The following is a 26,423-nucleotide window of genomic DNA, read 5'->3' on the forward strand; positions in this document are numbered from 1 at the left end:
ATCTTTGCTTTTAAGCTTTATACTATAAAAATGACTAGGCTGACCAAGAGAGGAACTGGAGGATCACACAAAGCTGGGGTTGAGGGAAAAAACGAGAGGCCTTCATATCGGAGATTCTGAAGTGAGCAAGACTTGGACTCACCAGCAGAGCGCCGCCATTTTGTGGGAGCCCAGCGGCCGGAGACTCCCGGCTCGCGGCCGGGGGCGGGGCCTGGGGGCGGGGTCGGAGCCTGGGACCGTGCAGGGGCGGCTCCCGGTCGTGGGCGGGGCCTGAAGGCGGGGCGGGGCGGGGCGGGGCCGTACGGCCGGCGAAGGGGAGGAGCTGACCAGGCCTCGGCTTGCGGGCCCCTGACTTTATCCGAAGGTTCCTGAGCTGCTACATCTGGCATCCGGCAGTGCACTGCAAGGAGGGCTGGGGGGCGGGAGATGACGGGAATTTCCTCCCTGCTGACTGTCTGCGAGCACCGGCTCCCTCCTCCTCGCAGCCCCGGGGCTGCAGAACTGGCAGGTGAGATGGTCCCCCGGGACGCCAACCTGAGGGGTCCTGGCCTGGCCTTGTGGGCACCCCGTGTCCCCGACCACGATTCTTGGGTCCGGGCACGTGAGCAGTACCTTGCCCCGAGGCCCGCTGCCTGCGCCTGCTTGTCTCTGCCTGGCAGCGCCCGCCTTTGGGACGTGCGGGGCCACCCGGGAAGGCTTACGCAGGGGAGAGGGAGGCTTATCCCCAGCGGTGACCGCACCGCCACCCCCCGGTTTGGGGGGCTCCTCAGTGCACGTGCGCCTAAGCTGTCATTCGGGGGCTCTTCCCTGTGTCTCGAGGATGGCCTCAGTATCCGCCCCTGCTAGCCCAGGTACCTGGAGCATTGCGCCAAATTTTCACCCCTTACCCCTTTTTGAAGCGAGTCAGTAACCGTGAGAAGACTGAGCGATCTCATCCTAGGCACAGACCCCAGGCTATTTCCACTCCCACTGCTGGCCCTCCCGGCGTTGGGTGGCAACTGCTCCCTGGGCAGCCTGTTTGGTTAGAGACTCTCTGCGGCCCGTATCCTGGAGGGCCAAAGTCTGTCCCTGATGACAAGGGAAGGAGGCAGTGCTCAGCACTCCCCACTCTGGGTTTCTAGGTAGGACATTTGGTTCCCTGGAAGTAGGTGGGAGTGGGTGGATGGTGTGCTGCTGATGTTGAGTGCTTTAAGAGTTCCACTCTGTATTATGCTTTTGCAACCGGATAGAGGATATTGCGCGATTGAGAAGTAGATGGCCTGAGAGTTCAAAGCATTCTCTTTGAGGTTAAAAAAAAAAAACAACCTGCCCGCTTTCTCATTTTCACTTAATAATTGCAGTTATTTACAATTTCAATGTTTCACTGATGTCATCCAAACCAAATATGACGTGTCCAGAAGTGGTTTGTACGTAGCGTTTCTCTAGTTCCTGCCCCGGTGAGAGGTCTCACTCTGACAGATCAACTTGTTTGTTCTATAACAGGCTTTGTTTTTAGTAAGATGAAAAGACATCATAAAATGGAATTTCTTTTTGAACTTCCCTTGATGTGGTTCCTGTTTATTTCAAAAGAATGCTTAAGAAAACATATTTTCCTCCCCTTTAAGAAGTTTAGGATGAGATAAAACTTTATAAGTCCTCTTGGGTTATTTATTTTGACTTTCCCTCAATTAGCAGGTTGTTGTTGGGTGCCGTGAAGTCGATTTTAGAATCGTAGTAACCCTATGTGATAGAGTAGAACTGCACCATAGGGTTTTCTTGGCTGTGATCTTTATGGAAATGGATTGCCAGGCCTTTCTTCTGCAGTGCCACTGGTGGGTTCAAACTGCCAACCTTTCGGTTAGCAGCTGAGTACTTAACAGATTGCACCATATTGAAAAACATTAAAAGAAACCTTGTGGGAAGGCGCAGATTACTTTCAAAGTTTTTCTCTTGATTTTGACGAATTGAAAGTTAATCCTGGGCATTGCTACAACTATTCGACCATCACCTTCAGAAAAAATTAGTGGACCACACTGATATACTAGTGTAGTACAAATAAAAGATTGTGAGTAATATGAGTTATTAACACTCCAGACAAAGAAACAGAGTCAACTTTTTAAAAATGTATGAAGGCCCTACTGGGCCTTACTCTTTAGCAGTGCCTTTTAATATCCACATACGGGCTCCAAATATTAACACCTTTGTTTAATTGTTTGGCAGTTTCTTACTTCAGGTATGTGTACTTGTCCCAGCAAGTAACTTTCCCAGGATATAATTTGATTCTTAAACTTCAAGTATGTGAATAGTATATTGACCACTCCTGTCTAATCCGGGTAGAATATTACTTGCCCTAATCCAGATTAAATGTGAGGTTTTTGAATGGTTCTGTTTATGTCAGGGTAGCACAGAGAAAATTCTCTTACACACCCCCACGTATCGGTTGTTGCCCATCTCTGGCCTGCCGTCTGAATCATTCAAATGAGATGTGGGTGTTCCAGGACTTAACCTGGGCATTGTAAATTTCAGGAAGCATAGGCTTTTTTACTGTCTACGTTATGTAAGGCTACTTTAGATGGTTAGCAGGGTAATCACTGAACAATTGGCAATTATCACCATATTAATTTCAAGTTATTAATAAAAGCCGATTTGTTCAAACCTTATGTTCATTGTGTCCTTGGCAGCAAAAGGGAAGTCTCTGATAATTATAGTAATGTTAGCATAAAGAATTTGTTCCTTGCTTTAACATTTTCTGAACACCTTCAGAACATTTTACAACACGTTTTGTGTTCTTCAGCATTTTACAAACATCTTTAGAACATTTTAGAACACATTTTGTGTTCTTGAGCCTGTTGCTATTATAAAAAACTTAGAATACTTTATCATTCAGAAAAAAAAATTCTGCTATGAACTAGATAATAGCTAATAGAGGATATTGATCCATTAAAGGACAAAAGGCTTATTCAAGAAAAAAATTTTTTTTAGTGTCTCCTATGTGCCAGGTATTATGCTAGGCACTGGGCTTTGATGTGGTGAAAAACAGGTGAAATTGTGCACTACAGATTAGTAAGTAAGCACAAGTAAGCCTGTGCATACCCTTCTTATTGGCTAGTCTGTCCCTGAAATGCATACTATAACTACAAACTGAGAAAAGCAGCCTAAAGGAAAGGAGCGTGATTCTATTTGAGAAAGAATCCTGGCCTGGACTATACGTGGTCGGAGGAGCCTTACCTGAGGAAGCGACTCCTAAACTACATGATTTGGTGGATGAACGGCTGTTAACTACGTGAACAGTGGTGGGTGAGTGGATAGAGAAGAGAACATTCTAGAGTGAAAGGCATGCACAAAGTCTCTGTGTCACAAACGAACTATGGGGCATTTAGGAAGGCCAGTGTGTGTAACTGGTGTAAAGGGAACTAAGGGTAGGTTGGTGGGATGCTATCATTCCTTTTTTCATTCTCTATATAAGTTTTAGTTAACTCTTATTAAGTGATTACTCTGTGCTAAATGTGATTCTAAGGATTTTACTTGAATAATCTCAAGTTCTTTAGTTTATCACCATTTTCAGTTGAGGAAAATGAGACACAAAAAAGTTAAGTTCCTGGTTCAGAGTTACGAAGTGGTACTCTAGTACACTCTTCTTCCTATCCTATACTCCGTTGTGACCAAGGCTGGGAAGGACCCTCTGGTCCCAATGTACTAGGTAGCCTGGACTCTCCTGGAATTTCCAGAGAATTTGGAGGCAGATGGACATTCAACAGAGACTCAGTGGCTCCCATGCTCTTATTCATTATACAGAGCTCAATCATGAATGACTGGAGAGGGCAAAGGGCCATCACTGCAGCTACTGCTATTTGTGGATCTTATTTTACTCATGACTGATACTGAATATAGAACAGCGACATGAATTTTATTTTGAACTGATCCACCTTTGAAAGTAAATTTATCGTTGGCTCCTTTTTTTTTTTTTTCCTTTTCCATTGTATTTTTCCCTGGTAGTAGTTGAAGTTAGTATGTATATTTATTTGGTCATATAATAAGTAAATAAGTCTAGGTATGCCAATGTTTCATTTCAACTAGAATTCTTCTTATTCATTGTCACACTTAATCGTTCTTTTCTTTCCAGAGATTTGGTTGAAGTTGGAGAGTGAGAGAAAATGAATTCCTTTTCTGGTTTACCTGTAGAGAACTTCACCATAGCAGTCAATATGTCCAAGACTTTGCCTGAAACAGAAGCGCATGGATTGAATTCCACTAGTGACCCACCTTCAATGTCAGTATCAAGGCTTTTTCCAGCCTTACTAGAATGCTTTGGCATAGTCCTTTGTGGCTACATAGCAGGAAGGGCCAATGTCATAACATCAACACAGGCCAAAGGACTAGGAAATTTTGTCTCCAGATTTGCACTTCCAGCTTTATTATTCAAAAACATGGTTGTACTTAATTTTTCCAATGTGGATTGGTCTTTCCTGTATAGTATCTTGATTGCCAAAGCTGCTGTATTTTTCATTGTATGTGTTTTAACTTTATTGGTTGCCAGTCCTAATAGTCGATTTAGCAAAGCCGGACTTTTCCCTATTTTTGCTACACAAAGTAATGACTTTGCATTGGGATATCCTATAGGTAAGTTATTTTTAATGTACTTTTATTTTTTAAGTTCTTAGAACTTTTAAGTGTTTTAAGAGATAACATAACTTAAGCCTTTAATTTACTTAAGATTTGGTTAGTGACTTATTTATACTCTTTTGTATCTAAGAAATCTTCCATAATCTTTTTCTTAAATATATCTAAATTGGGATGAATTTCTTCTAAATGTCAGGGTTTCAGGATCCTTCAAATATATAGCTAAAATAAATGGTCATATTCTATAAACTTTGTGAATAGTATTTCTAGTAGCATTCTTTTTTTTCTCAGTAATCACATTGTTGTTGTTGTTGTTAGGTGCCATCGAGTCGGTTTCGACTCATAGCGACCCTATGTACAACAGAACAAAACACTACCTGGTCCTGTGCCATCATTACAGTCGTTGTCATGCTTGAGCTCATTGTTCCAGCCACTGTGTCAATCCACCTCGTTGAGGGCCTTCCTCTTTTCTGCTGACCCTGTACTCTGCCCAAGCATGATGCCCTTCTCCAGGGACAGATACCTCCTGACAACATGTCTAAAGTATGTAAGATGCAGTCTCCCCATCCTTGCTTCTAAGGAGCATTCTGGTTGTACTTCTAAGACAGATTTGTTCGTTCTATTGGCAGTCCATGGTATGTTCAATATTCTTCGCCAACACCACAATTCAAAGGCATCAATTCTTCTTCGGTCTTCCTTATTCATTGTCCAGCTTTCACAGGCATATGATGCGATTGAAAATACCATGGCTTGGGTCAGGCGCACCTTAGTCTTCAAGGTGACATCTTTGCTCTTCAACGCTTTAAAGAGGTCCTTTGCAGTAGATTTACCCAATGTAGTGTGTCTTTTGATTTCTTCACTGGTGCTTCCATGGCTGTTGATTGTGGATCCAAGTAAAATGAAATCCTTGACAACTTCAAGCTTTGTTTATCATGATGTTGCTCATTGGTCCAGTTGTGAGGATTTTTGTTTTCTTTATGTTGAGGTGTAATCCATACTGAAGGCTCTGGTCTTTGATCTTCATTAGTAAGTGCTTCAAATCCTCTTCACTTTCAGCAAGCAAGGTTGTGTCATCTGCATAACACAGGTTGTTAATGAATCTTCCTCCAATCCTGATGCCCTGTTCTTCTTTCATAATCACATAAAAAAAAAAAAGAAGGTTTAATTTCCAGAAGGGACCAGATTCTGATTTAAATTGTGTAAAAAAGATAGGCATATGTCTATATCAAAAAAAAATTCTTTTAAATCAAACCCATTGCTGTTGAGTTGATTCAGACTCATCGTGACCCCAGGTGCTTCAGAGTAGAACTTCTCTCCATAGATTTTTCAGTGTCTGCAATCTTATGGAAATAGATTGCCAGGTCTTTTTTCCATGGCATCGATGGGTGGATCCGTAGCTGAGAGCAAATCATTAGTACCACTCAGGGGCCTTATGTAAAAACAAAAACCCCAGTGCCTATAAAAATTGTCTCTATTAAATGCTAAGAATGGAAGTTTATGAGTGATTTGTCTCTCATTTTTCTTACTGTCTAGTGTATATACATATGGGTTTTTTACATAAAAATTGTTTTTCAACTTTTCTTCAAAATTTCGATGCATCCTAATTGAAGTTAATTTCTTGTTTAAGAACAAAAATGATGAGGGTTTTCTGACTTTCCAACTTTTCCTTGTTTACTTTTCTAATTCTTTAAGCAGCCTTATTTCAGGTTTCTCTATGTGTATGTTTTCCTGATGAAACAGTAAACATGCCAATTTGGGTTGTTAAAATATCTCAAAAGGAAACTTATGCAGAACACTCTTCCACCAAGAAAATGTATACCTATTCACTGCTTTTTTTATATTTTTAAATTTAAGATTGTTTTGCTTTGATAATGTATCGTAATATGAGGACCTGAATATTCATTCACTCAGACGGACCTGTTATGGGCCAGTGACTGTGGTAGCTACTGGGAATACACCTGTGAAAAAGTTCTTGCACGTATGGAACTTACATTTTAATGGGAAAATGAATAATAAAATAAAAATTAATATATCAGGTGGTGGTAAGGTCCATAAAAAATAAGTAAAGCGATGTAGCGGAATGGGAATGAGGGGTGCAGTTTGAGACAGGATGGTCAGTGAAGGCCTCTCTATGATAAGTCTTCTGAGCAGAGACTTGAATGGACCTTATTGAAATGTACAATTGAAATCTACTATTAATTTTCAGTTTTCTTATCCAGTGGCTTTAACCCCTCACCTTATCTCCCCGACTTATTTCACCACTGACACCGAAAAAATTCTAGCAGACTATATTTTTCATCTTTTTGCCTCCTTCTACCTCCCCTCCTCCATCTGACCTACCCTATACCTAGGAAATTAAATAACTAAGTAAAGCAGGAGGTTTAAGAGAGAGGAAAAGCTGGACTTTAGATAGCTAAGCTGCAAATAGTCAGAAACTAGATATGTGTTCCTTTATGGTTATTGAATTTTAAAATAAAGGATAAACCAAGCATTTTAATAAAGACTTGAGAACTAAAAGAGCAAGGAGTTAATGTGCTTATCTGTCTCTTCCAGGGCATTAGTAATATAGATTTGTCGAGGCATTTATATTATAAAGACCTTAGAAGTGGCTCGATACTGTAGTGTTATTATTTAATAAATACTCTTATATCTTAATTTATACATAAACTATCAGTATATAGATTCATGCTATCATTGGTTAGTAAATATAACTAATAGAACTAACATTTGTAACTTTATGCTTTGCAGAGTACTTTCTTAAATACTTATCTCATTGAGGTAGGGCAGATATTATTATCCTCATTTTCAAATAAGGAGGCAGGCTTATAGTTTAATTATCTTATCCCAGGTTACATAGCTAACAGGTGACAGAGTAAGGGACTCACACGTAGGTCTTCTGATTCCAAATCCTGGGCATTCTCTTATGCCACACAGTTACATAACATGCCCATTTATTAAACTTCAGGAGACCCAGCCAGGCCTTTTAATACATTAACTTTGGAGAGAGTCAAAGTTAGCTTTTTTTTTTTCTTACATTATACTAAAAGTAGTCCATAAAAATGAGTACCAGTGGAAAAAGACCTACTAGATTAGCTAATCCGTTTTCATAATGAGGCAGACATTCCAAATAAAAAACATAATCAGCCATTTTCCTCACTGCTTTTTCTATGTCCCACATTTTTTTGGGGGGTGGTTTATTAACTCAGTGAATCGTAATAATCGTGGTCCCAGCAGTGTGCTAGCCCAATTTCTGTAATGATTACATTTGTAGGTTTTGAGTTGTAATTTTTATTTATTTATTAAACTGCAAATAATATAAGAGCTCTTGTAACCTTAGGTTGTAGGCAGTAACTTTACCCAAAAAGCAGTAGTATGGACAGAAGTCCTTCCTCATATTCCTGCAGATTGGTAGGTGTGGTACAGAGCTTTAAGAACCATGCTCCCTGATGAAGTATTTATTGTTGCTGTCCATGCCCATCTGCCCACTGACCTGTACAGGGGAACTGAGAAGACTGTCTCTAGAGTGAAGACTCTTTCTGTTTGTTTCATGGCCTCTCCCAGGCACTCCTGCTCTCTTATTCATAAGTGAGCGTTGTGGACTATGAGAAATGTCCTTTTTAAGACTGACTTTGCTTCACAACATCTGTCCAACTTTGCGGTGACTCAGGAAATTCTGACAAGGAGGAGACAGATAAGTTTGTCTCCTTTATCTCTATACTGTGGCAAATATAACAGTCTATGAAATTGCATTAAAATTATTTATCTGTACACACGTGACACAAATCTATAGTGCATTATTACAAATTAAAAAAGAAACTTACTGTTGTTTAGAACAATTCTTTTCAAAGGAACTTTAAGAAATCTGAGTGAGAAGAAACTAGGACTCTACCAAGGTGAAATGTTGATTTCAGCAAATCAGAATGGTTCCCTGCCTCTGTCATTAAAAGATACTAATAGGGAATAGTTAAGTCTTATAATTTATTCTTCAAACAATGCTGATAGCATAAGTACCCTGACTAATCATAATTATGCTCTAGTGCTTGAGCTGTAAACAGAAAGGAAATGAAGCATTTAACTATATGCCATTAAATAATAGAATGATCTTGTCTGGGTCTTTGTGTTCTTTGCTCGGAATTGAAACCCTGCAGGAATCAAAATAGGAGCCACAGTGGGTGGCTAATTTTGTCTGTTAGTTCTTCAAAGCTATATAATAACTCCTCATAGTGGGATCCCCCCCTCCCCCAAGAGCCTTATTTATAACCACTAATTAATTAAAACTCAATAGTTAATATAGGTCACTGCTCTCATATATATTTTTTTAAGTTTTGAAAAACCATTTTCAGATTGGTAACAAAAGAGAGGCATTTCCAATTTATAGATAAAGATGTAATGTTTAAATAATTATGCATATGAATAGCAGAAATGGACTAAAATTTCTGTATTGAACTCTATTCTTCTAATAATTTAATAAATATTTTATCCCAATTTTTTGCTCTGCCCACTAGACTAGAACTTTTTTTGGTCCTTGTATACCTGTTCAACAGACTTAAAATACCCTTATAGTAACCTGATTGGTAAATATTCAGAACATGTAGAAACTAAAAAAATGTGGACATACAAATAAATGGATTAACTGATAACAGTTAGATATAAAGTGCTGTGTGTTACAAAATACATTTTTACTGTACCTGAAAGCCTTTGATTTGTTACAACACATTCATTGATGTGTTTACTTGCTCAGTACTATGCTGGGGACTATGGGTTATAAAACGGTATCTTGAAGGAACTTAGAATTTATTGAGGCCACACTAATGGGGAACAAAGTACCATAGTCATTCAGAGAAAGACCGATCAACTACGGAGATGGAAGATTTGGTGGAGGAAGTGGTATCTGAACAAACCTGAAATGGCAGGCAAGATTTGGATAGGATAGGAGAGGTTTCAAGAAGTTAGAGGAAGAAGGTGTGATCAGCACGTACGTAGAAGCAGTGATTATGAACATGGTGTTTGGTTTGACGATGACATTGCATTGACTGATGTAGGCTTTGCATTAAGAAGTAGTGAAGTTTATGTTAATAGGGGAGAAACTCAGAAAAGGAGGGTGAGTTTGGTTGCATGTAATCATTTGAAGAATGTAATCAATGTCATTGAATTGTACATGTAGAAACTGTTGTATTGATACATATTTTGCACTGTATATTCTCAATAACAACAGCAAAAAAGTAGTAGTGAGAGATGAGTTGGATAAATAAGGAACCACTTGTGGAGACTGAGCTGTGAATGTCAAGTGAAAGGTTTTATAGCTGATCCTGTGGGTGGTAATCCCAAGGAGCCCTGGTGATACAGTGGTTAAAGCACTCAGCTACTAAACAAAGGGTTGGTGGTTTCAACCCACCCACCACTTGAAGGGATAAAGATGTGGCAGTCTGCTTCTGTAAAGATTTACAGCCTTGGAAGCCCTATGGGGGCCATTCTACTCTATTCTATGGATCACTATGACGAATCATATAGAATTGACTTGATGGCAGTAGGTTTTGTAAGGGTGGTGAGGACCATGGAAAAATCCTAATTTTTGGAAGTTAAGATTTAGATGGTACTGTAGGCAGTGAATGAAATCGATGAAAGGGATGGTCGAGAAAACCCAAAAGAATATAGTTTGGTAAACTCATTAAGTAACCCAATTTGAGATTTTTGACTACTAGTAAGTAGTGTTCGAGAGAAATCCTGCAAAAGTGGCAAGTATTGGTGACTGGCTTGCACTGAGCTCTTAAAACAATCTAAAGTGGATTATGTGTAGTAATTAAGTGCTAGTGTGGAGAAAAGTAAGGGGCATTAATTTAAAGGGCTCTCAGTAGATCACAGAACTAGAGTTCTTTGCTGTCAAAGGAAACAACATATGTAATTCATTTTAGCCACTTGGGAAAATCCTTGTACTCAAACTGAAAGCACAAGGCTTTTCCAACATATATGCTCTATTTTAAAAAATTGAGCGATACGTAGTTATGGAGATAGACTATCTAATCAGAAAAAGTTTAACTATCTAGAAATAGTTATCAAAGTTTCTGCATGCCTTTTATTTAAGATACGAAACCTTATGAACACATGAAAGAAAACCACTAATTGTTACAGAGATAGCATATCTAATTTGGAAATCAGTAGAAAGAATTTGTGAAATTTTATATAATCAAATATTTTTGTTTAACCACTGCCTTATTTGGGGAACACTGTAGACTTGTGGATGTGCTTAGCTGAAAAACAGGGACTAAATCTTGTAAAACATAGGTTTTAGCTAGTAAGAACAAGGTGTACTTGTAAGGTTATATGATCAAGTTACATAACTTTAATGGGACATTTGCATGACATTAACTGAACTTATGTATCCTGAGTAAGTAAACAAATATATTTTCCACCTTGTGTCACTTTATCTTAATGTAAACTGAGAAACCTAATCTTTTACATTCTTCACGTGACTACCTCTCTCCTTGTGAGTGATTATGGCTGTTCTTTTTTTTCTTTTATCTTTTTTCACAACTTCAAACCAATTATGAGTCAGCCTTTATATGCATTAAATTGAATCATTTCGGAATGCACTGCCAAAAATGTGTCTGGAGATGCAGGCGATCTGACTTGCCCTGATCAACCCAAGACCAGGCCACAAACCCTTATGTCCCCCTGGAAACTGCTAGAAGTCTGACCCAATCTACCCACCCCTCCAAGGAGATCCATCCTATGCAGTGGTTAAGTTCAACAGTCATCATGTATAGTCAAACCCTTAAAAAGATCTCTGAATAAATCTAACATAGTCATATTTTGCTATGAGTTGGAATCGACTCGACAGCAGTGGGTTGGGTTTAGTCATATTTTTGTCTCTAACATTGTTGTTCTTCAAGGAACAACAGGCGAAGTAATTCGTTTGTATTTGGGAGCATGTTATATATATGGGAAAAAAAAGTGAGATTTTTGTTTTCCCTGGAGTGTATAGTTGAATTTACATTAGTTAAATGTGCATTGATGTAACTCCACTGTATCTCCTTCCCAAACATTTCTTAGATTTACCATCCCACCCTACTTCTTTCATCTCCACTGGTCTTCCTGAAGGCATTCATTCCCTTTCATTGTGCTCAAATGGAGGCTGCTTATTTTCTCATAGCCTGCATACCACATGAGCAATGTAGTATGACATCCTCTAGCTACCTTGCACTGCTTTTAGACCATTGCTCTCTGCTTTTTTGTAAAAACTTCTTCTTTGGGGTTCATGCTGTCTGAACTCTCCCTCATTGCCGCCATCTGCTGAACTCATCGTGGTCATTCCCCCTATTCATTGAAGACCTTAATATCTGCCTCACTGTCATCTTCTCTACCCTGAGTTTTGCCATTATCTTGTTTGACTTTGCATCCATTCGAATCCCACCAAATTCTTGACCTTTTAGTTCCCTGACCTCTTCATTTCCAATGACATTTTCCTCTACTCTGCTTTCGCCACCAACTCTCTTGGCTACATCCTGGACCTAGTCATCTGTGAAACATTAAGTTCAATAGCTTACTGTCTGACTCACTGCAAACTCCTAAACTTCTGACTACAGTTAATTCTTGAATTTCATAGGGACCTCCAGTCTCTGACCCCTTGACTTTCTATCTGCCATCTCTCATCTTCCCTTATTTTCCTATATAGCTTGGATACCACAGACCATCACTTCAGCCTTTTGAAGTGAAGTCAATAATCTCATCTCGCTTTCCCCCACGACCTTCTATCTCACCCTAGCCTCATAAAACCCCAACCCTGAATTAACAGTAGACCCTTCTACTGATTCTTCAAGGTCATTTTTTCTGTTGGTTTCTCTCCATCAGCAGGTAAGCCTGTTCAAGTCTGCCTCATCTTAAAACAGTGCTTCTCTAACTCCATGTCTCCCTTTCAGCCTTCTCAACTTTAAGGCTCTCTCCTGCCCATTAGAGGCAAACTGAAGGATTTTCAGTGCTTGTTTTTTTCCTCTTCCTTGCCTCCTGCTCTTTCTTCAATCCTCTGTAATCTGACTTCTGCCTTATCACTTTAGTGAAACTGCTCTCTCCAAGGGTACCAAAAACCACCTTGTTGCTATGACTAACGAAATGTTTAACTTACTAGAACTTTACTTTCAATAGTTTCTTTTTAAAACTCTAAAATTATGCCCCCTTTTTTTGAGACTAGTCTTAGCCCCTAAATAGCAAAAGTTAGTGGTTTCACTAAAAATAATTTTTTAAAAGTTGTTTATCATTTTTTGAGTTAGATAATATTCAATATAGTATGTTTCTCTTCCTTTCAGCATTGTTACTAAAATTTACTTTTCTAAAAGTAGGCTGAGGTTATTGTACACTATTTAGATTAATTTACAGTATGCTATAATTAAGCACAGGAAACATTATATACATAACATTTTAAAAATAAATTCTAATTCTTGTTTTTCAGTTGAAGCTTTATATCAAACTACATACCCAGAATATCTCCAGTACATTTATTTGGTGGCGCCAATATCTCTTATGATGTTAAACCCTATAGGGTTTATCTTCTGTGAGATCCAGAAGTGGAAAGACACTCAAAATGCTTCTCGAAACAAAGTAAAAATTGTGGGACTTGGATTTCTGCGTGTATTACAGAATCCAATAGTATTCATGGTCTTCATTGGAATTGCCTTCAATTTTATTCTTGACCAAAAGGTGCCAGAATATATGGAAAATTTTCTTGATGGACTTGGGAATTCTTTTTCTGGATCAGCTCTATTTTATCTTGGTGTTACTATGGTAGGAAAAATAAGGAAACTGAAGAAGTCAGCATTTGTGGTATTAATTCTTCTCATCACAGCTAAACTGTAAGTTTTGCTTATTTAACATGGAGATTGTACCAAAAGCCTAATTTAGCCAGTTCCTTGGAGTGTGTCTCCAACTCTTTTCTCCCGTGCATAATCCCCAAACCAAACCTGTTGCGAACGAGTCAATTCCAACTCATAGCAACCTTACAGGACAGAATAGAACTGCCCCATAGGGTTTCCAAGGCTGTAATCTTTATGGAAGCAGACTGCAGCATCTTTCTTCCAAGGAGTGGCTGGCTGGTGGGTTTGAACCACTGACATTTTGGTTAGCATCCGAGCACTTAACCACTGCACCACCAGAGCTCTAATGTTAATCAGGGTCTGATATTAATCCTTGCATAGTCTGATATTAATAATCCTTCCTATGGGGTAGTTATGACTTAAAGGAAGCTGTAATGTTGGTGTATTGTGAAAAGTCATTTCTTCTCTCCATGTAAGTTACTCTTTCCATTTCCTCTCAGAGGATAAAGATTCTTGGTTACCCTTCAGCTTTTACATCATTTTACTTAATATCTCCTGACGATTCATTCTGATGATATTTTTAAAGGAATTCTGTAGCAGTTCTCATTTTTCTAAATCTATTAAAATCCTAAAGTCAAAAGCATGATGAGAACAATAATTTTGAATATAAACTATATTTATCTCATGAATTTGGGGAAAACAGTAATTCTCCGGTTGGCTGAACTTTCTCAATATAAAAAAAAATAGGTAAGCCAAACTGAATGATTAATATCAGTCATCTGATCCTAGCCTGACCAAATAAAAAGCTCTTATCAGCTTCTTAGTTAACAGTTTTTCAGCTTGGCTCACGGAGTTATATTTTATGGTGCAAGTGACATAATTTTACTATAAAGTTATCCCAAGGTACATGGAGCATAACTTTATTATTGAATGTAATATGAATGTGGTGTAAAATGGTATATTATCTATATTTTCAAAATAATAAAAGTAAATATAAGTTCTGAAAGTGACTTAAACCAAAAACCTGTTAGCATTGAGTCTATTCCAATTCATAGCAACTCCATGTAAGTTATTTAGGGTGGTGTTACGTTCCTAGGAAGAAAGTATTAGTGTTAACCACAGTAATAAATTTACGTAGTTCTCACAATGATAGTATTATAACATTGCCTTATAAGTAGAATTTAAATGTTCTTATTTTTAATCTTTTGTTTCTAAGTCTTTGATACTTATTAGATCTGTTACTTTTTTCTTTCTTTTCTTTTTTCCTCCTTGAATTAAAAAAATACATATAAGATTAATTCTCTCCTCCATCCCAGACCATCTCTCTAGATGCTGCTGTACCAATGTTATCAACCTTGGTCTTGATCTTAATTTTTAAGGTAACTGATAAACCCCATTAGCTCAGATATAGTTGATATGCTCTTTGTGTGGAGTCCCGAAGGACTTGTTTAATAACTGATGCGTCACCAGGACCTGATTTCACTAATTTTTTGCTCCACCTCATGCTTTGCTCAACGTTTTGTCTTTAAAAAAGATGAAGAGTTAATTGTAAGAGATACCTATTTTTCTCTTGATTTTTAGAATCTTATTTAGCAGCATTATTATCATTAACTGAACCATTAAACCTCTAATCATAATAAAGATCGGCATTTTCTTTTCAAAATGTAGTTTAGTAATTTTCTGGAAAAAAGTTCTTATTCAGATTGTCAACGTTTTTTTTTAAAATCTTTTAACATTTCAGTGGACCAATAAAGGAAGCAAGAGACAGCAGCTATAATTGCAACTGTTACAAATTTTTTGCAAGAAAATTATGTGTAGAACAACAAAAAAAAAATCAAAGCATTTTTTCTCCTAATTCCTGATGTTTGAAGTATTTCTAGACTGTTGTTACTTTTAAAATGGCTCTAAGTAGAATTCTTGATGCTTTCAACAAAACGTCCACAAGTAGGCATGCAGATAATATGTGCATGCAAATAAATAGACATGCTAGGCAGGAGACAAGAATAACCTAATGCCAAGTTCACTAGGGCAATCTACTCCTTGATGACCAGCATGCATTGTATATCAAGTGAATGATTTCTTGTTGCTTCAGCCTCGTGCTGCCACTTTTGTGCAGAGAAATGGTGGAAATCTTGGACAAGAGCGACAGTGTGGTCAACCATACAAGTTTGTCAAATTATGCATTTTTGTATGGTGTCTTTCCTGTAGCACCAGGAGTGGCTATCTTTGCAACACAGTTCAACATGGAAGTAGAGATTGTATGTATATATTGCTTTCTAAGTTTGATTGTGTGATTAGTAGAAAAATGAATTTTAAAAATGCAGAAATCAGTATCCTTTTATGAGACTTTATTATCTATAAACTACCTTATTATAAATAAGAAAGGATCATGTAATATACACAAAGAATTATTTAATCTGGGGGTTTTTATTCAGCCATGATTTTTTTCATTGGTCATTTTAGTTTCAAGTATTTTATTGCTGTATTTACATTAAAGTCTATAAGTTATTTATTGAAGGTTAACTTTTAAAATTTTGAGGAAAAAAATTTGTTGCATTCATTGATAACTCAACCACCAGATGCAAAGTACCACATAATCAACTGCAGTAAATAGCTCAAATCAATTATCACCAAATTATTAACAGGATCTAAATATATTTTTCATGCTATCTACAGCATTAGAGTAAATGTTTTTGAAATAATGGCATGAAACAACTAAGTTGTTTAGTGAAGGTCTGTTCCATAATTTAATCTGTAAAATGTTTGCATGATAATTTTTGTTTTTTTTTGAGTAGCTTTTGTAACCCTACATTTTATGAAATAGTATGGAAAGAAACTGTTCATAGATTTTTCACAGATCATTGTTATGGTTTACCTTCTAGAACCTAGAAGAAAACCATCCATCAGCAGTGGAATTTCCTAGTATTTGTAATGTGCAAATATAAAATTGAGCATAGATTGGAAGAAGAGCCAAGGGAACTTAACTATGTTTTCTTTTAAGGAATCTCAGAAAGGAAGAGATATGGTATTGGTTAACCCTGCTGGATTCTATAATGTCTTTTTCCTGAATTTTGCTTTTATTTTAGATTGCTTTAGTGTGCTGTGGCTCTTTAGAGTTTAAGGTAACTGTTTGAGATTGTAATTTTTTCCCCAATATGATATCATTTTTGCAGATAACCTCAGGGATGGTAATAAGCACGTTTGTGTCTGCTCCAATCATGTATGTTTCTGCCTGGTTACTGACCTTTCCCACTATGGACCCAAAGCCGTTGGCATATGCCATCCAGAATGTTAGTTTTGATATAAGTATTATCAGTCTAGTCTCCTTGGTAAGTACATGTCAGTATAAGAATGAGTCAGAACCACAGAATGATTGTGAGAATAACTTGGTAATAGAAAGTTAGGAATTTTTGAGCCTAGTTTCTTATGAAATAGAGAAAGCTAAAGCCTGCTCATAAAATGTAATATCAGCCTTCTAATTAGCTGAGTTTTGTCCTTCTGTTTGGAAGTTAGAATTTCAAGGCATGAAATTTAGTCAGACCTGGGTTTGACTCTTGGACCTACCACAAATAGCTGAGTCTCTGTGGAATTAACTTAACCTCTCTAAACTTCAGTTTTCTCTGTTATAAAATGGAGATAGTAAAACCCATTGCCGTTGAGTTGATTCCAACTCATAGCAACCCTGTAGGACAGAGTAGTACTGCCCCCATAGGGTTTCCAAGGAGGGACTGGTGGATTCAAACTGCGACCTTTTGGTTAGCAGCCATAGCTCTTAGCCATTGGGCCACCAGGGCTCCATAAAATGGAGATAATACTTTTATCTGTTTCTGAGAGTTGTTTTAAAGATTAAATGAGATAATATAGTGAAAAACATTCTGTGAATACTAGCTGTTGTAGAATCATGGAGTTGGAAGGGGTCTCTGAGATCAAGTCCAAACACCACTTAATGTTAATAAAATTTTAGGCTACTTCTCAAACTGGATATAGCTAGCTTAAATTAAATAATTAACCATTTGACGACTGGAGTATCTTATTGCTCTAGCTGACTATTGAGTTAAAACAATATCCTGGCTGAAAAAAAGATAATTTTTACTGTTAAAGGAAAGGAAATGGAGAGGAATGTGTATATTGGCAACAAATAAAAGGATGAAAAGTGTAATTTTTAAGAAATTTCTCTTCTGTCACATATTCTTAAAGTCTACACCCATTGATAAGAGGGTAATTTGAGGAGCGGTACTATAAAAATTTGGATTGGCAATGAGAGAAGAAGGAAATCAACTAGCATACTTGCTTGGCCACCATGTAGGTAGAATAGAAACTCAATCCTTTTCAATACAAGGAATATAAGAAGATTCATCTCAGTGTGGGTGATGGTATGTGTTGTTTGAAATACAACAGCCTGGACCTGTGATACTTCATGAGTCAGCATGGTAGAACTAGAAGGGAAAAACAGAACAGTGCATGGTGACTGCATCCCTCACTAAGGCTCCTTTGCTGAATAGCTGGCTGTGAACCTGCGTCCCAGTGTAGCTCTGAAGGTGCAGCACGGCCCCGGTCAAGGCATCAGGTCTTAAAGACCCTTTTATTTCTTCAGCAGTTAATTTCCTATGAAATCTCTCCAGGCTTTTTATTTTACTTTGGCTATAGTAATTTAGTTTAACACTAAACACTTTAAAGTAAATGAAATGTTAGAACTGCCTTCTAAACCGGATAAAGAGGATTCTTCAAAGAGGTGAATCAATGGGTTGTCTAGTAAGTAATTATAAAGGTTAAGGAGCCTAAATAACTTTTGAACCTTTTGTTTTTAAGATTTGGTCTCTGGCTGTTCTTCTTTTGAGTAAGAAGTATAAACAGCTTCCTCATATGCTTACAACTAATTTACTCATTGCTCAGGTTAGTAAACACACAGATATTTAGAGGTATGTTTTTCTCTTAGATTATTATAGGGGAGAAAATTACTTTGCTGGGTTTTTCTAGTTATAAGATCAGAAATAATGCCAAATGCAATCAGTTAAAATTTGACTACAATTAAATTATGCCTACTATATTAAATATTACAATAGGTCTTGAACTACCTAAAGTTGAGGCCTATAATGGCATTTGATGATAGCTTTGCATTTTTAATAGATGTAATTGAATCATTAAAAAATGAACTCTCACAGTGTTATTTTTCTAGCTAAGTCTTCATATGTTTCAAATTATAATGGAAAGAAGTTCAGCATTTTCTGTGTAAACCATTACTAAACATAAGGTTAGTATTTGGATTGTAGTCATTATCTGCTTTAATTGAATATGTATATGGCTAAAGGGTTTTTTCATCATAAAAGTTAAATGTTTAGTATAGTCAGTATACAATAGTTGATGATTAGTTAATAATTTCAAATGAATAGTTATAACATATTTGCTATGAATAGAACTTATACGAGTGTGGCTGACTTAATAGTTATTTTCTGTGGTAATACTGAGTAGTATGGGTCTTTTTCTTCTTTTTTTTTTTTACTACTTACAAAGTTTTTAATAATTTTTTCTTTAGTTGATTGTCTGTGCTGGAATGATGATCTGGAATTTTGTTAAAGAGAAAAATTTTGTTGGACAAATTCTGGTGTTCGTCCTGTTGTACAGCTCCCTCTATAGCACGTACCTGTGGACAGGTAAGTTGGACCATGAATGGAAATTTCACTCTATTACCCTTCTCCCCATTCATTAGAAGCCCTCAGCATCTAGTGATATATTTGAAATCTAGTAGTTCACAATTGAAGCCCCAGTGAAACAGTGGTTAAGACTTCGCTGCTAACCAAAAGGTTGGCTGTGTGAATCCACCAGCTGCTCTGTGGAAACCCTATGGGGCAGTTCTGCTCTGTCCTGTATAGTCAGTATGAGTCGGAATTGACTCCATGGCAATGGGCTTGGTCTTTTTGTTTTTTGTTTTTTTTTAGTTCAGGATTAAAGGCACCCTGGTGGCATAAGGATTAAGTGCTCAGCTGCTAACCAAAAGGTTGGTAGCTTGAACCTACCCAGTGGCTCTGCAGAAGAAAGACCTGGCAATCTGCTCCTATAAAGATTACAGCCTAGAAAACCGTATGGGGCAGTTCTGTTCTGTCACATGGGGTCACTATGAGTTGAAATCAATTCAAGGACACCTAAGAACAACAACAGTTCAGGATTAAGGCACTCACTCAGCCAGTTACACCCACTGAGGCAGGCAGTCTGCATAGCTCAGTTCCGTTTCCTGATGTGCTCTGTTTCTGCAAGGGCTCAGGTAGCTCTCCAGCCACGTGGTCCTTTTCCCCAGGGCCTTCTGCTCCAGGCCACTGTCAGCACAGCTCCTCTTTGGAAACTCCAAGAGGGCAGGCACTAGCGACAGGCAGAGGAAGGAGGGAATGGACAGAGATGCATGTGAGATGTGGCCCAGAGCTCACCATAGAGTGCAGTTGAACCAAATAAAAAGTTCTGGCTCTGCCTGAAGCAAGTTACTTAGCTTTTGGGGCCTCGGCTTCTTCATCTATAAAACTGGGTTACAATATCTTATCGAATTATTTTGAGAATTAAATGAAATACGGGTATTTATGCTTGCTACATGGTAGACACTTAACAAATGGAAAACATATTGGTTACTAAATAGAAGGCACCAGAGAACAAGAGAAGTAGGGGAATAAAAGGAGAATACCCAGTGAAAAACACTGTTTCTCATTTTAACCAGCTCCAAAAAGGGTATCAAAAATGTTTTAGCACATTGGTCATATTGAAATATAACACTCATTTAGGTGCATACACTCTGATATAGTTGTGAAAAATTCTGTCTGGCAATTTTTTGTTCATGCCACTAATTCGAACCTGTAAAATGGCACAGAAAAGGGAATTGTAACATAGAGTAGTAGTGCTAGTTACATTAGCTGTCAGGAGGCAAGTGGCAGGAAGTGGCCGCAACGGACAGACCTTTGATTTCACGCTTTGAGGATCAAAAGCAAGGCCCACCCGAGTCAATGGTCTTTTGAAGTGAGTCAACAGGGTGGAGAGAAATCACAGAATGAAAATCTCAGTGCTTTTTAAAGGCAAGTATACCTTGCATAAAAGTTTTCATGAGATGTCAAGTGGAGAAAGCCTCAAGAATTTCTATTTCCAAATATAGATGAACCAGCCTGATCTCTAATACTTAGGCTTATTAAGGCTAATTTATAATAAGGATAAGAGAGCCGCAAACAAATCAATGTGTCAAAAAGACCCAACTCTCTCTGAAACCTTCTTCAAACACGCGTGCCAACATCCACCCAGAGAAGTTGTTCTGAATTCGCTGACCCTGTGAAGATACCCCTTTGCCAGATTATGACGTAACAGAGTTTTAAACTTCAAGTGTCATTTTAAATCATCCCATTAGCCCTTTCCAAATTTCCTTCATTTGCATACCATCCTCTGATTTTTGCTGCATCTACCACATGTCTTTTTTTAAAATCGACTCACTTTTTTAACTTCAGTTTAACCTTATATTAGCAAAACTCCAGGTTTTCTCTGCTAGTTAAATTTTTTTTCAAATACACGTTAAAATAAATGATTAACTAGTCAAAAAATGTCCACCTTTGCCACCTATACATAATCTCTACACTTCAGGAAACACTGGTCTAGTTTAAATCCCTCATTTTGCGAGTTAGGAAAATAAGACCCAAAGAGTCTAAGTGATTCAGCTAAGAGCTCTCATAGCTTTGTCAGTGAGAGATCTAAGGCTAGGTTCTGCTAGTATATGATTTCACTCCAAGAGGCAGGAATTATGAACCTGAGAATTGTGAATACTGCCCTTGCTACTGTAACATAACCGGCACACTTTTGTGGTTGGTCACTTGTTCCCTGGCACTGTGAAAACCTGAAACCATAGAGTGTGCAAATATACTGAGGCAGGAGCAGTGGGAGTATAGTATTTCTTGAATTTGAATGACGGTTCTTGTGTGGGTCCCTTGTAAAGGAAAAAAAATTCTCAAGGACCCCAGTGTTGATTTAAATTATTTTTAGCAGTGTTTCTTAATCTGACTTGATGGTGCCTAACAACAACTTAATCTGTACAATCTTAAGTCTAGGTGTAAACTCCTCACGTAGAGCTAATATACAAATATAAAACCAAAACAAATCTACAGATTAAATTCAAACAACACTACAAACCCAGTAATTCTAATTAGCAACATTAATTGACATGACAAACGATCTTATTTTGCTAATCTAAACCACAGTTTGAAATGTAAACTAAAAGTACTATCTTGCGCGGTTTGTTTTTAGTTTGGCCTGCCTTTACATCCATGGGCAGGGTTATGACCTGGTTACCTCACTGCTTTTCAATCTTCAAACTGCCTCAGAGCCTCCATTTGGACCGTGTGCTGTATTTGCCTTCAGTTGGCTCAAACTTGATACAAACACAAATATAAGCCCTAAAATCATGATATGGTACTTTGGTTATAAGGTGGGTGCCTAGATAATTATCACTGAAAATAAACCAAAAAGGCTTAAAATTCCTCATAGAAAGTGTCCAGATCCTGAAGAATATGTTTTAGGAACCCCAGGGGTTTGTGGATCTGAGTTCAAGAAACACTGATAGATTTGAAGGACCACTTTCCTTGTCAGAAGGCTGGGTTTCTAGTCCTGGTCTGCCCTCCCCTGGTGGTGATATGGAAACTTTTGTTTCCAAATCTATAAAATGAAGCAGTTAATTTAAAACAGTGGTCTCTTGCTACTCTAGAGTTCTAAAACTTCTGTAGCTACATAAACCAACCAAACCCATTGCCGTGGAGTTGATTCCGACTCATAGCAACCCTATAGGACAAAGTAGAACTGCCCCATGGAGCTTCCAAGGCTGTAAATCTTTACTGCCACATCTTTCTCCTGAGGAGTGGCTAGGGATTCAAACTGCCAACCTTTCAGTTACCATTCAAGCACTTAACCACTGCACCACCAGGCCTCCTTATAGCTATATAACCCAAACCAAACCAAACCCATTGCCATCAAGTCGATTCTGACTCAGCGACCAAACAGTGACAGTGACCCAACAGGACAGAGTAGAACTGTCGCATAGGATTTCCAAGGAGTGGCTGGTGGATTCGAACTTTGGTTTGCAGCCAATCTCTTAACCAGTGTGCCACCAGGGCTCCTTATCACTATATAAAAAAAACTGTATAGGCTTTATTAAATAAAGATGTTACTTGTATAAATAATCGGGTATAAGAAAGATTTCTTATAAACATTTGTGTTTATATAAAATTCATTTTGTGCTTGTATTAAGCTCCATCACTTAAACTCAAGGCAGTTTCCAAAAATATAACCTGCCATATGTGTAAGAATTGCCTATACTTCTTGGCACCATCGGAGTAGGTGTATTTTTATTTTTTAGAATTGTTCTGTATCTAGTTTTTTAAAAATTTTTTCAAATATACTTAGATAGTTTACAAACACATAAGCCAGAAGAATAAAATGATTTGGGCTTTTGAAAAAATCTTCATAAATAAAACAGGAAGATTTGAGTAAAAAAATATATATATATATAAAAGAGGGGAAAAAAATGAATGTTTTTGAATTAAGAAAGCGTGCTTCAGAATATTGGGGACAGCATTTTTGTAGGAGTAAATTCTAGGGCAAAAACTAGACTCCTGATGAAATAAGCTTGGTTTGAAAAAAAGGATATAAAGTTCCATGAAGTGTGATGAAAGTAAAGAGTAATTATCTATCTTCTAATCTCCATTTCTTCTTCTTAGGCCTTCTAGCAATTTCTTTGTTTCTTTTGAAAAAGCGAGAGATGGTACAAATTCCTGTTGGAATCATCATAATATCTGGCTGGGGGTAAGTTGGTAGTTTTCTGTTTGCTTGCATGTTTCCATATACACAGCTCCTATTCATCCCCTCTCTTTCTTGCTCCCCTAACTTTTGTTATTACAGAATTCCTGCCCTCCTTGTTGGTGTTCTTTTGATAACTGGAAAGCACAATGGAGATAGCATTGACTCAGCCTTCTTTTATGGGAAAGAGCAGGTGGGAAGAGTTTATTGACAGTTCTGTTCTTGAAAATGTCTCTTTTTAGCTTGTTCATGTGCCTTGCTATTCTGACATTAAAATTAACTTTGAAATCTATTCCAGCTTGTTTTATGTCACACTGGTGACCCTGTATCACTTCGTTAAGATACACCTGAAAATGTGGTGAGGATTTTGCTTGTCTAAGTCTACTTTTAGCTGAGGATTTCCATCTCCTTGATACTTATTGAGTCTTTTTAAACACACTTATGAATTACAATTCCTTTTACTGGAGCCCTGGTGGCACAGTGGTTAAGAGCTCAGTTGCTAACCAAAAAGTTGGCAGTTCAAATCCACGAACCACTTCTTGGAAGCCCTGTGGGGCAGTTCTAGCCTGTCCTATAGGGTTGCTATGAGTTGGAATCGACTTGATAGGAATGGGCTTGGTTTTAGTTCTACTGGAGGAAAGAATGATGAATTTAAAGCCATTTAGTAAGTTAGCAGTAGTGGTTCTTGACTCTTAGTCTTATCGTAAATAAAAATTTCAGAACAAAAAGTATCTGGGAAAAAGTATGCTTGAAAGACTGTACATTTGGAAGCTTACAAGAAAGCTTGTGGGACCTGCTGAATCAGAATTCTTCAGAGGTAGGAGCCAAGGATGTGTGTCTTTTAAAAAACTTCCTAAATATAATTTCGATTTCTTATTACTGCCTTTTTTTAAAGAGCCACTGTTCTAGAATATCTAAAGCTGTGGACATGTGTTTTCCACCAAAATAGTGCTGTTAAACTAATATGTTAAAATTATCAAGATGTGATCATGAAAAGTAGCCTAATGTGTTTTTCCAACATTGGCAGATGATCACCACAGCAGTCACCCTGTTCTGTAGCATTCTGATAGCCGGCATATCACTCATGTGCATGAACCGCACCACCCAAGCCGGACGCTATGAAGGTTTTGACCAGTCTCAGAACAACAAAGCAGCAGAGCCTGGAAACACTGCTTTTGAGGAGAGTCCAGTGCCAATAAATGAACCAGAACTTTTTACCAGCTCTATCGCAGAAAGAAGTATGAGCTTTAAATATAAAGACACTGTTACATGTCTTTACATACCCTAAATATTTTGTTTCAAGGAACTTCTTTGAACTGTCTTGAATATCAAAGTACTTGTCAAGTGAAGAACTTGAATCATAGTCAGTAACAGAAAGATTTTGCCAGCTCATTAATTAGATTCTTGGTTGTAAGTCTTTTGTGAAGATAATCTGCAGGGCTCCCCCGTCTTTTCCTGATCTCCTTTGCCCCACTTTAGCCTCCAGTCTCTCTGCTGAACCTTGTAATATGTTCCCACCTGGGCTGCCTGTGTCCCGTCACTCCCAGGTCCAATCTGTTTTATGTGCAATGACCAGATTAGTCTTCCTAACAGAGGAACGTGTCAGACTCCTGCTCCAAAATCTGTGAGTGACTTGTGGTGCCTGTAAGTCCAAACCCCTTCACATAGCACTCAAGTCCTTCCACAGCCTGGCCGTACCTGCCCATCCCATGTTCTTCCCTCTTCCCTTCAGATCTTCTCTGCTCTCCCAAGTTAAACCCTCCATTGTTTGCTCCACCAGGCTCTCACGTTGCCACAACTATCTTCATATATTTAACTCCTGGCCATTAAAATCAAAGCTTATTGGTTTCTTGGTTAGGTCATTTGTGACTAACTACAGTACCAGAATTTTGAATTCTCTTGACCATTTTCCCTTTTAAAGCTAGTGTTCAAGAATTATTATGTATTCACTAAAAATTTTAAAAGCTTGCTTTCCCTAAGTCTAGAATACTTTTCTGATCATGCCCAGAATTCTTTCCTTTCTCACTTCCTTTCTGGACTCTTCCATTTTTTTTTTCCCTATAAACCAGTCTACTGTTTTCAGGCAGGGCTTAAAGACCACCACCTCCAGCTGGCTATGTCTTCTTCCTCCAACTAGCATTTTAGAACTGGCTACCTGAGACCTAAGAACATCTGTGGGGAACCCTACACCAAAGGTTTTAAGCCCAAAGACTTCTGCTGCTACCTCTTTTAAAAACAGCAAACTGTAACATAGACCTTCTTTAAATCCTCTCATTATAATCTCCAGTAGGAAAACTAGCTTGCATGTATAGTATAAATACTGCTATCACTTATCTCCAGAGGAAATCTTATACAATGTTTATACTTCCCTGTCCTCTTATCACACTGTTTTATAATTGCTTTTTAAATTATCTATGTGCAGCACCACTGACTGTAAGTACTATGTCTGACTTGCCAACCACCGTAACCTCAGCCCCTAGCAAGTATCAGGCTTACTGTACGGGTTCCGTAATATTTATTGAATAGGTGAATAGATCAGTGGGGGATAAGGTATACCATGATTCTCTGAAGCTATCCTGAAAACTGCTATGACAAAAGTACTTGTTTGTGTGTTCACTCATGTTCCTGGGAAGAGGTGGTAAACCTGTCTGGTTATTCTTCCTCCCTGAATCCTGCTCTTTTCTGCTTTGGTAGTCATACTAATGCATACCAGCGTAGATGTCCAGCCTGGCCTTCCCAAGCTTCAGTAATCCAAAATAGTTTGCTCACTTCTGCCCCTTGCTGCACAATTGTCAGAGACGCATAATTTGTGCATGTTGTTAAGTGTGGAATTATGAGTGAAAGGAAAAGTAACCTATTTAATATGAGATCAAAGTTTCAGCTAATAAAAGAGAAGACTAATGAGCCATTTACATATCCTTCTTATGTTTGAAGAAAGAAACTGCTGTAGCACTTTTAACTGTGGCCACAATCATGTATATGTGTTCCTTGGTCATTGGAATGACACTGGAATAGGCGACCCAATATCTGTTAACAATTTTATCTTAGCTGATTTAAGCCTTCAAGTCTCTGAAGATAGAAGGCTGGGCCAGATGATCTCTTTATATTCCTTTCTATTATTCTATGGTTCTATTTTAACTTTAAGACAGCATCATTATCTTAAATTTAGAAAGACACTTGCAGTAGCTTAGTATAGATTATAGTTTTTATACT

General features: G+C 37.9%; 1 protein-coding gene across 12 annotated transcripts in view; it reads left to right on the forward strand.

Moving 5' to 3' along the window:
* The first annotated feature begins 329 nt into the window (after window positions 1-329).
* The window catches only part of GPR155 (G protein-coupled receptor 155), a 73,776-nt gene continuing 47,682 nt past the window's right edge, over window positions 330-26,423 (forward strand). For 3 of the 12 annotated variants that reach the window (XM_023542835.2, XM_003406215.4, XM_023542836.2), the window contains exons 1-10: window positions 331-508; window positions 4,103-4,599; window positions 13,043-13,442; window positions 15,496-15,661; window positions 16,577-16,732; window positions 18,213-18,296; window positions 18,937-19,054; window positions 23,132-23,216; window positions 23,313-23,403; window positions 24,238-24,448. In XM_023542835.2, the coding sequence (XP_023398603.1) occupies window positions 4,134-4,599; window positions 13,043-13,442; window positions 15,496-15,661; window positions 16,577-16,732; window positions 18,213-18,296; window positions 18,937-19,054; window positions 23,132-23,216; window positions 23,313-23,403; window positions 24,238-24,448 (1,777 nt within the window). In that variant the 5' untranslated portion in view covers window positions 331-508; window positions 4,103-4,133. Of the gene's footprint in view, window positions 509-3,088; window positions 3,277-4,102; window positions 4,600-13,042; window positions 13,443-14,719; window positions 14,783-15,495; window positions 15,662-16,576; window positions 16,733-18,212; window positions 18,297-18,936; window positions 19,055-23,131; window positions 23,217-23,312; window positions 23,404-24,237; window positions 24,449-26,423 lie in introns of those variants that run through there. The other 9 variants (XM_023542832.2, XM_023542834.2, XM_064286978.1 and 6 more) reach the window with 9 other exon arrangements.

Source organism: Loxodonta africana, chromosome 6, assembly GCF_030014295.1.
Source record: "Loxodonta africana isolate mLoxAfr1 chromosome 6, mLoxAfr1.hap2, whole genome shotgun sequence".
Taxonomy (NCBI): Eukaryota; Metazoa; Chordata; class Mammalia; order Proboscidea; family Elephantidae; genus Loxodonta; species Loxodonta africana.